Here is a 14,420-nt window from a genome sequence, read left to right as displayed (position 1 = left end):
CTAAGGAATGGAAATGAAAAAAGAGGAGAAGACAAGGAGATGAACTAAATAAAATTATACTACAAAACAGTAATCCACAAAACTATTTGGGTACTGGTTAAAGAATAAAAAAAGTTGATAAGCAAAACCAGTTAAGTATTTAAGATCCTTCTAGCTGTGTGACCCTGGGCAAATCACTTAACCCCAATTGCCTCAGCAAAAAAAAAAAAAAAAAAAAAAAAAAAAAAAAAAAAAAGGTATTCAACACTCAGAAGCAATTGAATAACACGGTGGCTGATAAGTCCAAAGACTGGATGTTATGAAAACTAGAAAGCAGTCCAGAAGAAATTTAAGTTTAGATCCCAAACTCACAACATATTGTGCCTGAAACAGATATATAATCTAGTTATAAAAGGTCATAACATTAACAAATTAGAAGAACAGGGAAGGAGATACCCTTAATAAGTAGAAAGGAATATCAAACAAGGAATAACCAGAGGAAATGAACAATTTTGATTACATAAAATTTAGAAAGGTTTTGCAAACAAAAATAATGAAGCTTGAATTAAGAGTATGAGACTCAGAAAAAAATCTTTGCAATAAACACACTGAGCCTTTGTTCATCTCTAAAATTAGGATGTTCTACCTAATTCTAATCTTTACAAGGTTGCTGTAATGACACAAATGATGTATATCACTATTTTGACAACTTCAAAATGATTTTACAAAATACCAAGGCATCAAGCCTACCTTTCCAAACTTTTAACTCTCTCATTATTCCCATTCGACAAATATTTATTACATGGTTACTTTTACTATTTGTAGAGTACTGTGCTGGGTATAATACCAATAATATTATTCCTTTAGTTCCACAGATCAACCCTGATAGGATAAACTTTCAAAAACGTACTTCTGAAATGTTACAACTTTATTCAAAACTATACAGTATTTCTTTGTTGTATATTGCATGTATATATGTTTGGTCTAGACTTCAACAATGAGCAACTAACAGATTTTCTCAATGAATTTGGAATCTGATCAAATCCTAACTTTGCCTATGGAATATTTGGCAAATCTTTTCCCTCTGAGCTTCAGTTTCTCATTTGGAAAATGAAAGGGTTGGGCTTTTTGATTTCTCATTTCCTTTCTGCTTCTAAATCGAAGGGTCTTAATGTGGAGTTCACAAATTTCTCTTTTTAAAATATTTTTTAAAACTATTTCAATATAATCAGCTTCCATTGTAATCTTATTTTAAAATTTTTGCTCATTTAATATTATTCTGAGGAATAAGTAGGTTTTGCTAAATAGCCAAAGGAGTCCTTAGCAAACAAAAAAGTTAAGAATCCCTGCTGAAAGATTTTAAGTCACAGAAACTGTGCTGACTGGTGCTAGGAAGTTCTTTAACAAGCTGTTACCTATAGCAGTGAAATCACAGAGCCAGTCCCTATCCTTTCTATCACAGTAAGTGGAAGCATCCAATGCCTTTGGCACTGATGGTATGTTAAACCAACAAATATTTATTAAGAACCTGTTATTGTATTGTTGTAGTCAGATATCATAATAAGGGCTATAGAATACAGAAACCAAAATCAAATAAACCTTGCTCTAAAGAGTTCACATTTGAAATCAGAAAGAGGGCAGAATTAGAGAAGAAAAAGTATTGAGAAAACAACAAGATAAAAAGAGGGGAGACTGAGATAAATGTGGTAGGGAAAAGCAGAACATCATTAAGAAGTGTACCACTTTTAGCTATAATTTTATCTTATAGAAATACTGGAAAGAACATCTTGAAAGAAAAACAATTTTTGGTAAAAATGTACTGCAAAGAACAATTTACAATGTGACTACAATGACATAAAGGAAAACAATATACAAAGTTTTTAGAATTCTGATCACAATTTCAGAGGACTAAAAATGAAGCATACTTTGAAATATAATAAACTACATGATTCAGATATATATTTTTTCATACCTGGTCAATATTTATTTTGTTAATTTGTATTTAACTGTTAAAAGGAAGGGCTTTAGTGGAGGGAGGGAGGAAATAGAGAGTAGGGGATCATTATAAATTTATTATATTACAAAGAAAAAAGTAATAGACAAGAAATATAGGTGGATTATTGATACACTTTTTGATCAATGTTAACAAGATTAAAATACTTTCCCTAAGAAATTATTTATGTTGAGAATAAAGTAAAATTGTAGTAGCTAAATGTGCAATGTAAGCATTCTAGTCATTTTTATAATCACTTCACATTTTATGACTATTTGACTATAGAAAAAAATAAATTATTTTGAAGATATTTAAAAACATCTTTAATTTATAGACTAAAATTCACTGAATATAGTAATCACAGACAGAAAACACTTTTAACAGTTATTTTGGAACATTAAGATTTAATTAACTTTTTTCTTGAAGTCTCTGAAAGCAAAATTACATTCTCTGAGTATATAAAGTTTTCACAATAAAGTTATAGAAACAATAATTTAAACAAGTAAAACAAAACTAATTAAAAATCCAAAGAGAAAGATTAGTTAGTTACCTTCTTGATGAACTTTTCTACAATCTGGACTACATGCTTGTAAAGCTGAAAGAAAAAAATAATCATTGGTCAACTGTAATATGATTGTCTATTTTTTAAAACAAATAATAAAACAAATATTATTACAGAGAAAATATAACTTAAAAACCATAATGATAATATTAACAATCATTAGAACTACCTCAAAACACAAGTCAAGAAACAGACAAAACTAACCTCTGAAAGAAAATTAAAGGAAAATAACTTTCTAAAACAAATGGCTACACATTTATAAGTTAGACAACAAAACTTAAATGTAGCCATATTAATTACCATCAATAACATTTATAAACATTAGTAAACTACATATGTAGTATGAGATATTAGACAAATACAGTCCTAAACTAAGGGCAAAATTCCATTCCTATTACTTATAAATTTCAAAATCTAAGATCATGTTAATGATATAAAATGTTTTTGTCTTACCTTAATAGCTTTAATGGCAGCTTTAGTAATGAGAATCATCTTAGCCCGGGAAATGGGAGGCTTCATATCCATGAGTGAAAAGAGCTAAATATAAGATAACAAAATTTCAAAACAATTTCTGTAAAGGTCTAAAACTTAAGCATTAGTATACTTTTCTGAAATTAGTTTGTTCCAAGTGATTTTATAGCAAAACCGAAGGTCAACAATCTATTTCTTTGAAAAGTACTTAAGAATTTATTAATTAGAATAGTTATCTATATGAAAAGGAATAAAGCAGTGGCTTACTTATCTAATAATAATATTCAAAGACTACAAAGTACAAATCTGACATAGAAATATGAAATATAGGAATGATAACAAACTTCAGTCATCCTTGTTAAGAGTATTCTGTCTCACTACTGCTCTGATGGAGATAGGATTCTTCTCTTTTTTCAGTCCTGCCTTCTCCAGGAAACTGGCCTCATAATCAATCATCCCTTACCTATCTCTTTATTTCATTCTCTTATTTCTTGGTTCCTTCCCTTATGCATTCAAATATGCTCAGATCTCCCCCAATCTTAAGAGGCCTTACATTTCCTCAAGCTATATTCTAAAGTTCTCTTCCATTTCACAACCAAATACCCAGAAAAGGCTGTTTACCGTTACTCTATTTTCTTTTTTCTCAATCCTTTAAAATCTGCCTTATCATCACTCAATAGAAATTGAGTTCTCTGAAGATATCAATGAGTTCTGAATTTTCAAACTCAAGGGCTTTTTCCAAAATTTTTCCCCCAGAGGCAATTGGGGTTAAGTAACTTTCCCAGATTACACCTCTAGGTCACACCTGAGGCTATATTTGAACTCAGATCCTGCAGACTTCAGAGCTAGTGCTTTATTTGTTCAATTTTCTAATACTTCTAGACCTCTTCCACCTTTCATTACTACTTACCAACTCCCTTCCCTTCTACTGTCTTCATCTAGGCTTCTGTGACACAGTTTCTACCCATCCAACAATTTCACTCCTCAGAATCTTTTTTGCTGTACCACCATTCACATATGCCCCATAACTTTTGGCTACTACCTAAAGCTCTGCTTGGGGCCCTCTTCTTTTTCTCTCTAAATCCTTTCACTTAGAGGAGATATAATTTCTATGCAAATAACCCTCAATTCTATATGCCTGGCTTATTATTATTCCTATCAACATCATCCACTGTAATAGCCATGCCATCCCAAACTCCCAGTATCCAAGATAGAACTCATTATTTTTCCCTGCTCTCCCACACCTAAGTTCATCCTCCCCTGAACTTCCACTATCACCCAGGTTTACAATCTACAAGTACTTAATTCTTTCTAGGACCCTTAAATTAAGAGGCTTGGGAATCACAATGTTTCCAAATACTTCCAATCCAGTGCCCTTAACCTGAAATTTCTATGGATGTGCAACTTGGCAGCTGATCCGTGCCAGTGCTGCAACAATAGCTATCAAAGATGCAGAGAAGAGTGTTTTAATAAAGAGGTGAGGGACATGGATTGATTATCCAGAACATTCGTTCATCAGATTGCTCCTGGTATTAAAAAATAATAATAATAAGGTCAAGATAAAGCTAAAGGATGATATATAGAGGTAGAGGATCATTTTTCCTGAAGAGGAATTTTTAAGTGAATATTTTGTGATTGTAGGAGAAATTTCTGTCCAACCAGTTTATTGTATTGTTACAAATATGGAATAAAGCCATGAAATAACAACAACAACAACAACAACAACAAAAGATGCAGTGAAGAAAAGTGTTGCCACAAAAGTCCTTGGCATTAACAAATAGTTCAGCATCAGAAACTGAAATAATTTTCATGAGTGAAAATGACATTAAGAAAAACATATTGATATTTGTTTTGAGCTGAGTCCTAAGAACCTCAAGTCTTTACCATCTGACTAGCAGAAGAAACTATCCACACAGTTGTATAATGTGAACTCCTTAAAAGGAGTGAGTCTTACTTTTCTATTTGTATTCCAAGTACTTTGTACATAGTAAGAGCTTAACAAATGCTTTGTTTATTCATTCATTCCTCATTTTCCCTAACCCCAAATATTCATTTAGTAGCTAAGTTTGATCATTTCCAACTCCACAAACATCTCTCACATCCATACACAAAGCAACCATACTCTAGATCATTATTAGCCTGTATTTTTAAAATAGCTTCCCAGTTGACCTCAAGTCTCTTCCAGTTACAATGATTTTTCTAAAGCAGTAGTCATTTCCCCACTTAATATACTCCAGCAACTCCTTATTACCTTTAGGGTCAAATATAAACACATCTGTTGAGCTAGTAAAGTTATACACAATCTAAGTCCAACTTATCTTTTTAACCTTATTATATGCCCACTTAGTAGGCATATATGCCTTCCTTATTCTGCCCACTTAGGATCTCTATGGTAAAACCAACTAGCTTTCTTGCTTTCTCTCACAAAACAAAACACTGCAACTCTGTTTTTGCCCAAGCTATCTCCCATATCTGTAGAACTCCTTCACCTCTGCCTCCTAAACAGCTTATTTCAGTTAAATATCACTTTCTATGTGAGATCATTCTTAACAAAAATTGTCTCATATATTTATGTTCAATGTGTGTGACATACTTGCTTCCCCCTCTCCCAAAAGAACATAAACTCCTTGAAGGCAGGAAATGTTTCATTTTTGACTTTGTATCCTCACCTAACAGTGACAATTACACGATAAATACTTTAATAGATATTTTAAAGATTGAGTTGCTGTGAGAATATTTTCATCATTCAAAAGATAAAAAGATACTCGAGAAAATAAAATCCTATATCTGCTTCTTGCTAACAAGAGTTGGCTGCTGGGATGAAAAAGACGAACTTTGTGGGAGGAGGAGATGGAGGGAAGAGGGAAAGGGGAAATCATTGCATCTGCAATATGAAAGAAAACTAGGAATAATCTGTCATGTATTTTAAATTTTGAGAAAACAGATTTTTAAAAGTTCAGAAGTAAGATAGATTAGGCTCTCACAGGCTACAAATCTATAAGCTTCCAAGAATAAAATTCTGAAGACACAAAGGAAATAACTTCAATAAGGAAGAAATAGGAGTCCCCTAAAGAGACTGTTTGCTACCTACTTACTACTCTGCCTTTACTCACCATAGCTTTCTGTCCTTCCTTACTTATTAATTACTGGCTACTTAGTAGAAAACTCTTCAGCCTCATCTCCTGTTCTATCATCTCAATACCACCCCATCGTATGTGGCAATCCAACTCTGCCCATCCCTTTCTCAAACATTTTCCTTCTTCAGGTATCTTCTATTTCTCTTCTGCTAAGGACCTAGTCTCTTTCTCCAAATAAGAAAATAAAATACTATTCATCATATGAGTTCCCTCTTCTCCTATTGTTCAGTTGTGTTAGTCATCTCTGACTCTTTGTGATCCCATTTAGGGTTCTCTTGGCAAAACTAATGCAGTAATTTGCCATTTCTTTCTCTAGTTTAGTTTACAGGTAAGGAAATTGAGGCAAACATGGTTAAAGAACTTGCCCAGGGCCTTATAGCTAGTAAATGTCTGCAACCAGATTTAAATACAGGAAGATGAGTCTTCTAGACCTGGCACTCTATGCACTGTGCCACCTAATTGCCAAAAAAATTACATTCACTATCATTTCAAATCTCTTCAACCTCTACATATCTACTGATTCATTTTCTACTCACTTCAAACATGTCTAAGGTTTCCCCATTCTTAAAATACTTTCACTATGCTTAACTATTCCCTTAAGTTCTCCTCCTACATGTTCTATTTTTTTTTTTTAGCCAAATTCTTTTTAAAATCAGTCTATTTACTGTCTTCGCTATATTCTTCACTTATATTCTTCTCACTCCTTAGCCCTTTGTTCATCCCTTTGGCTTCTAATAGACAAAGACACCACAACTGGAAAAATGTGACAATTTCTTTTCAAATGTTATCCTTCTTCTTTTAACTTTTTTTTTCTTGTTGCCTAAATGCTCAATTGTCATAGGCTCTCTTGTTCTCTCCTAATCTCTCTCAATAAACTCATCAGTATCCATGGGCTTAATTATCACTTCTATGAAGATGACTCCCAAGATCTATATACTCAATCCTAGTTTTTCCCCTAAACTTCAGTCCCATGTTACCAAGTGCTTATTGGCTGTTTTATATAAGACACTTTGGAGACATCAAACTAAATGCATGCAAAACTCATTATCTTTCCCAGTAAAACTCTGCTAGCCCATCCTCAAACTTTACTATTTCTATTGATGGTACCACCATTTTTCCAACCTCCCACATTTGAAACTTGAACATTTTAACTTCCACTCTTCACTCTCCCTACTCCACAAATCCCATCACTTGCCAAATCATGCCCTTTCTATCTCTACATCTCAATATTATGCTTTTTTTCTTTAGCAATTGAAAAAACATAATTTGTTTCTCTGCCTCACCACTTTATATCCAAAATGTTATCAAAGTGAAAATATAACCAAATCACTGCCCTACTCAATAAACTCTAGTGGTTTCCTATAATAAATAAATATAATAAATATAAATAAAACAAACTCCTGTTTGGTTTATGAAGCCCTATACAACCTAGCCCCAAAGTATCTTTCTAACCTCATTAGATATTACTTAACCACCTGAACTCTATAAACCAGCCAAATGGCCTCTCCATTCTTCATACATAACATTCTATCTCTCATCTCCTTGTTTTGTTTTTTTTTCCTACCCATTTCCCACACCTGGAATGTACACTTTTCCTAACCTCTAGCTCAGTGAGTCCTCTATTAAGATTGGACTTTTAGCATGAAAAAGTCATACCTTTCCTAATTTCACTAATTATAAGTGCACTTATATATTTGTTAACCGTATATGTGTGATGTGTTTCCCATTAAAATTCCAGGTCCTTATGAGTAAGCAAGCATTGTTTTACTTGTTGAATTTGTACTCTGCTGTAGGTCACATGTGGATGGAGCAATGGGCTTAGAATCAGGAAGATTTACTTTGATGAAATCAAATCCGGCCTCAGGCACTGAGTGACCTTGGACAAGTCACATATCCCTATCTACCTTAGTTCTCCATCTGTTAAATGAGCTGGAGAAGGAAATAGAAAACTACCCAAGTACCTTTGCACTCTCCCTCCCCCAACCAAAAAAGCCCCAATCCCCAAAACAAAAAACTTAAAATCCTCATGTGGGGTCACAAAGAGTCAGACAGGAATGAACATCTGGATTTTTTTCTCCTCAATCTAGCACTGCATACTTGAGAGAGAACTTACCAACCAAATTCAACTTAAATGAAAAAATAAAGATGAAAGAGCCATCAATAAAGAGCTACATAAAGAGCATGGTTTGGTACTGAAAAAAAAGTGCTAATGCTCAGGATAAGCTGAAACTATTGAGGAAAAAGGGCAACAAAAAAGAGGATTCAGATTTAATATAAAGGGGGAAGGATCATTTTTAAGTGTGACTTCAATGGCAATAACTGAGAAGTTTAGTTCTGTATTGGATATAGTCAACAAAAATGGCTTAAATGGGAGCTCATATGCTTAAGATTTGTAAAAGAACATCTAGCTATCCTTGTTGAATTTAAAGTACTAGCCCAAATTAGCCAAGTGTCAGGAACAGAAGAATTGGCAGCAAATCAAAATTAGTGATAACTGAAAAACTGAAAATGATTGACTAGAGAATATCTAGTTTTTTTGTTTTTGTTTTTAAAGAAAAAGGGCAATTGAGCAGTTAAGTGGTTCAGTAGATAGAGCACCAGCCCCAAAGTCAGGAGGACCTGAGTTCAAATATAGCTTTAGACACTTAACATTTACTGGCTGTGAGACCCTAGGCAAGTCACTTAACTCCAATTGCCTCAGCAAAAAAAAAAAAAAAAAGACAATCTTCAAACTACAGACCATTGAGCTTGATTTTACTGCCTGAGAAAATTCAAGAATGAGTCATTAAAAAAAAAAAAAAAAAAGTCACTTATACTGAATCCTGACGTACTCCCGTAACTCATTTGTAAAATGGGGGTGGTGCTAAATGAGATGGATAAAGGGACTCAAGAGTAGTAATTAATGGTTCAATGTCCAGTTGGCAGGAGATCATCAGAATAAAGCCTGTTTGTTTAGTTCAATAAAACATCTTTATCAATTATACAGATAAAAGCAAAGATATCAAGCCCATCAAATTTGGGGAAGACTCAAAGTTAGAAGGGATAGTAACCCAAAAAAAAATGGAGTCAGGATCCAAATTTTTTTTGGACAGGTTAAAATCCTAACAATGTGTCCAAAGCAGAATTGTTGACTCATAATCTTTATTTTGATCAGTGATTCCACTGATTATGTCAGATTAGGTTCACAGGGCAAGATAGTGAATAAAAATAGCAATCTAGTGTTTGACAAACCCAAAAGATCCCAACTTTTGGGATAAAAATTCATTATTTGACAAAAACTCCTGGGAAAACTGGAAATTAGTATGTCAGAAACTAGGCATGTATCCACACTTACCACCACATACTAAGATAAGATCAAAATGGGTCCATGATTTAGGCATAAAGAACGAGATCATAAATAAATTAGAGGAACATAGGATAGTTTACCTCTCAGACTTGTGGAGGAGGAAGAAATTTGTGACCAAAGGAGAACTAGAGATCATTATTGATCACAAAATAGAAAATTTTGATTACATCAAATTAAAAAGCTTTTGTACAAACAAAACTAATGCAAACAAGATTAGAAGGGAAGTAACAAATTGGGAAAGTATTTTTACAGTTAAAGGTTCTGATAAAGGCATCTCCAAAATAGACAGAGAATTGACTCTAATTTATAAGAAATCAAGCCATTCTCCAAGTGATAAATGGTCAAAGGATATGAACAATTTTCAGATGATGAAATTGAAACTATTTCCACTCATATGAAAGTGTTCTAAATCACTATTGATCAAAGAAATACAAATTAAGATAACTCTGAGATACCACTACATACCTGTCAGGTTGGCTAAGATGACAGGAACAAATAATGATGAATGTTAGAGGGGATATGGGAAAACTGGGACACTGAGGCATTGTTGGTGGAGTTGTGAAAAAAAATCCAACCATTCTGGGGAGCAATCTGGAATTATGCCCAAAAAGTTATCAAACTGTGCATACCCTTTGACCCAGCAGTGCTACTACTGGGCTTATATCCCAAGGAAATACTAAAGAAGGGAAAGGGACCTGTATGTGCCAAAATGTTTGTGGCAGCCCTTTTTGTAGTGGCTAGAAACTGGAAGATGAATGGATGTCCATCAATTAGAGAATGGTTGGGTAAACTGTGGTATATGAATGTTATGGAATATTATTGTTCTGTAAGAAATGACCAACAGGATGAATACAGAGAGGCTTGGAGACTTACATGAACTGATGCTGAGTGAAATGAACAGAACTAGGAGATCATCATACACTTCAACAACAATACTATATGAGGATGTATTCTGATGGAAGTGGATATCTTCAACATAGAGTAGAGCTAATCTAATTCCAACTGATCAATGATGGACAGAATCAGCTACACCCAGAGAAGGAACACTGGGAAATGAGTGTAAACTGTTAGCATTTTTTTTGTTGTTGTTTTCCTCCCTAGGGTTATTTTTACCTTCCGAATCCAATTCTTCCTTTGCAATAATAACAACAAAATTCGGTTCTGCACATATATATTGTACCTAGGATATATTATAACTAGGTATGTGCCTGCCATGAAAGGGGAGGGGGTGGAAGGAAGGAGGGGAAAAATTCAGAACAGAAGGAAGTACAAGGGATAATGTTGTAAAAAATTACCTATGCATATGTACTGTCAAAAAATGTTATAATTATAAAATTAATTAAAAAAAAAATCTTTATTTTGACTAGATGACCACTTTTTGGATCTGTTACACTGGAGATTCATCTTTAGGTATAGCTTGCAATGGATATTGACTAAAGTTTCTTAAAACTCTTAAATTCTGGGATTCCATGAGCCTATAATTTTAGATCAGCATTCTACCAAAGACAAGAATAGGAAGAATATTCCAACAATGCCAACAAAACCAGACTGTAGTTTTTTTCAATTTAGATGAAGTAGATGATCCTTCACTTAAAAAAAAAAAAAAAAAATACTACCAGGCATATAATATATGCTTAATAAATTCTTGCAAAAAAAAAAAAAAAGATTCACCAAACCAATAGTGAACTTTCCTAGAATATTTAAGTATTTATTAATCAGTATTTACTGGTTCCAGAAGTAAAATTAATTTAATCACAAATGAAAACATAAAAATCATGTACAACTTTACAGAAACAACTACACTGCATGAATCATTAATATAATTTGCAAACTATATAATCTAATTTCTGAATCATTTTATATCTACTATAGTTTAGCTGATTTCCCAAGAAAAGTCAAGGGAAGGAAAGGGAATATTGGGAAGCAGTGTAATGAACTCTCCTATTTAAACTATTTTAAAGAAATTTAGAAAATTCATTGGATTGAATCCTAATAAGAAAATCAAGGAAAAATGCCACACATTCAGTCACTTGTCTAGTCCCATTCAGCATAGGAAGACAGACAAAGAAGTCCAAGGACATTGGCAATGGAGTCTGGCTCCACATGGTCTTTACTAGATCACTGCAATGGGGATAGGGATAGATACAAACTAGCAGCTTGGTCACTCTGGTGCACAGGTCCTTTTTCACTTCTGAATAGTGTTTCCAAGTAGGAAGTTCCTGGGTACAAGTTAAAAAAAGGAGAATGTTAAGAAGCCAGCAGCATCAGTAGTGTGTCTTAGCTCCCCAAACAGCAAGATCTCATTTTCAAAATCTAGCCTAGCCTGCTGAGGAATAACAAGGGCAGAAATTCCAGACCAAATAGTAGCCACAATTATTCCATTTTGAATAAATAACTTTCCAGCTGGGACAGAGTTGAGCAGCAGTCTATTCTTGCTCAGACTCAAATACACGAATTTTCAAATCTCAGAACAGAGAAGCAGCAATCATATTTGTTCCCAGGTTTTTGGGAAAACCAAAAACCTACAGTCATAGAATAACAAACCACTCAAAATCCAAGAAAGCTAGATCTTCTCTGTATTAGTCTGACAAGTCTAAAGTTAGAAAGTAGACTGGAAGGATAGAGAAACAAAAGAATAACCTATTATGGAAGGACTACTACACAAATGCAGAAAAGAGTAAGTCCAAAAGATCTATGAGCAATATCTCAGAGAAAAAAATACAACTTGGGTAAAAACCTGGCTAGAATAACTGGAAAAGATGAAATAAAGGTTTGTTTTTTCCAAACAACATACTCCCTGAAAATTAGAATGGACCAAATAGGAATCAATGATTTCATGAAGCAACAAGAAATATTAAAAACAAAAGACAAAAGAAAATATATTTCAAAGCAAAAAAAAAAAAAAAAAAAAAAAGGACTTGAAAAATAGATTAAGCAGAAAAGAAAATAATCACCATCTGAATAATCATAATGCCCCCTCCCCCCCAAAAAAAGTCAAAACAGAATGCTGGAAAAAAAATCTTTCAGAAGAACAGAGAAATGTAGGAAAACAGAAAAAAAAAAAAACAAAAAAACAGTCACCTCTTAAAATTAACTTCAAATGGAAAACTTTCCAGAACATCAAAACTAAAATTTGGAGCTTCCAAGTAAATGCAATAGTAAGGAATCAGAAAGAAACAAAGAGCTACAATCAGGATCACAATTAAGTAACCATCAATACAAAAGAACAGTGACATTGGTATATGATAGTCCAAAAGGCAAAGGATATACATAAGCTCATAGCCAATAATTACCGACTGAACAAAACTGAGTATTATAATGCTACAGGGGAGGAAATGGACCTTTAATGAAAGACAAGACTTCCAAGTATTACTTCTGAAAAGACTACATTTGCAGAGAAACTTTTGAAGTTCAAATATAGGAATTAAGAGAAACATAAAAAGGTTCATACTAAGAACAAATTGTTTACATTCAAATAAGGAGAGATGATAAAATGTATCTCCTCTGAACTCCATCATCATGGGCCACAGGAGTCCAATTAGACAACTTTTAAGAAGACTTTTGTTGTGTTTTGATATCTTAAGAATGGAAAGACAGGAAGAGAAATACACTGGCGTTGGCTAGAGTAGGGAGTTGAAGAAAAAGGAAGATTAGAGAAAATTATCTCATATACAGAGTGCAAAAATATCTATACAAAAGGCAGGGAGTAAGACTAACACATAGAGTTGGATGCAAAAATACATTTTGCTCAACAGGGAAACAGAAAGGGAAAACAAAACCAAAAAGGGAAACAGAAAAAATTAAAAGTTAAGTAAAGGGACTAATGCTAAACAAAACAAACTCTACAAATGTACAAAAACATGTATATGTTTGTAAAGTGGAAAAAAATAGAAATCTGAAGTGTCCATACATTGGAGAATAGATGAATAATTACATAAATGTGATGGTATACTATTACACTGAACTTTCTATCATAATGACAAACTAGAAACCCAGAGAAATTTCTAGAAAGAAATAGTGGGAATCAGAATGAAACAATTCCCCTTTATATGGCCAATTTTTTTTTTTAATTGGGTTTTATTTTTCTTGTATTCTCAACTGGGGTGGTGGTGAGGTAATGGCAGGTGAAAACATTTATCTTGGCTGAATAAAATATATACTTTTTTTTTTTTTTTTTTAAGGGACATATAACAACAAAAAGACAAAAGAATGAAAACCTCAGGTATCTGTTCTCAGAGTTGAAATAGATTATATGACAAGCCCAACTTTTAATCTGAATAGATAACCTCTGGGGCCTATGTCAATGCTTTCTAAGTTTTTAGTCTTTAGACCCCATTAATGTGTGTCAGCAAATCAATTGTCTTATTACTCAAGGGGGTGGGGGGGGATATCTAGAATTCAACAGATTTTATGAGTGAGCTAGATCAAACATATTAAGTTAATTTTTATCTCTTTATTAAAATATCATAAACTGAACTGAAGCACAAGCATTAACATCATACATAACAAGAGATCAGCCTATATATATACACCAACTAAAAACCTCTAAGGATCTCAAATAGGATTTAAATTCCTTACAATGTTATTGGTGCTATAATTTAACAAAGATATCTTCTTTTAAAAAATTAATGTTATGTCATAGGAAATCTGGTTACTGATAGAAACAATCATATTTCAGGAGTGATAGTCAAACTGAAAGTTTTCCTTATGACAATCACAAATAGTGAAAAAGCACAAGATCATTTAAATCTAATGAGTTAAGGGCAGCTAGGTGGCGCAGTGGATAGAGCACTAGCCTTGAATTCAGGAGGACCTGAGTTCAAATTTGATCTCAGACACTTAACACACTTTCCTAGCTGTGTGACCCTGGGCAAGTCACTTAACCCCAGCCTCAGAAATAAACAAATAAAAAAATAAATAATCTGATGAGCT

The 14,420-nt window shown here is 33.3% G+C and overlaps 1 protein-coding gene across 5 annotated transcripts in view; it reads right to left on the bottom strand.

The window, feature by feature from the left end:
* Positions 1 to 14,420, bottom strand: part of SCAF4 (SR-related CTD associated factor 4) — a 91,406-nt gene that overhangs the window by 60,337 nt on the left and 16,649 nt on the right. For all 5 annotated transcript variants that reach the window (XM_074300664.1, XM_074300667.1, XM_074300666.1 and 2 more), the window contains exons 2-3: positions 2,988 to 3,071; positions 2,523 to 2,567 (exon numbers count right to left, since the gene is read on the bottom strand). In XM_074300664.1, coding sequence (XP_074156765.1) covers positions 2,523 to 2,567; positions 2,988 to 3,071 — 129 coding nt within the window. The remainder of the gene's footprint in view (positions 1 to 2,522; positions 2,568 to 2,987; positions 3,072 to 14,420) is intronic.

The sequence above is a fragment of the Sminthopsis crassicaudata genome, chromosome 3 (assembly GCF_048593235.1).
Source record: "Sminthopsis crassicaudata isolate SCR6 chromosome 3, ASM4859323v1, whole genome shotgun sequence".
Classification (NCBI taxonomy): Eukaryota; Metazoa; Chordata; class Mammalia; order Dasyuromorphia; family Dasyuridae; genus Sminthopsis; species Sminthopsis crassicaudata.
This window is presented reverse-complemented; position numbering and strand designations above follow the sequence as displayed.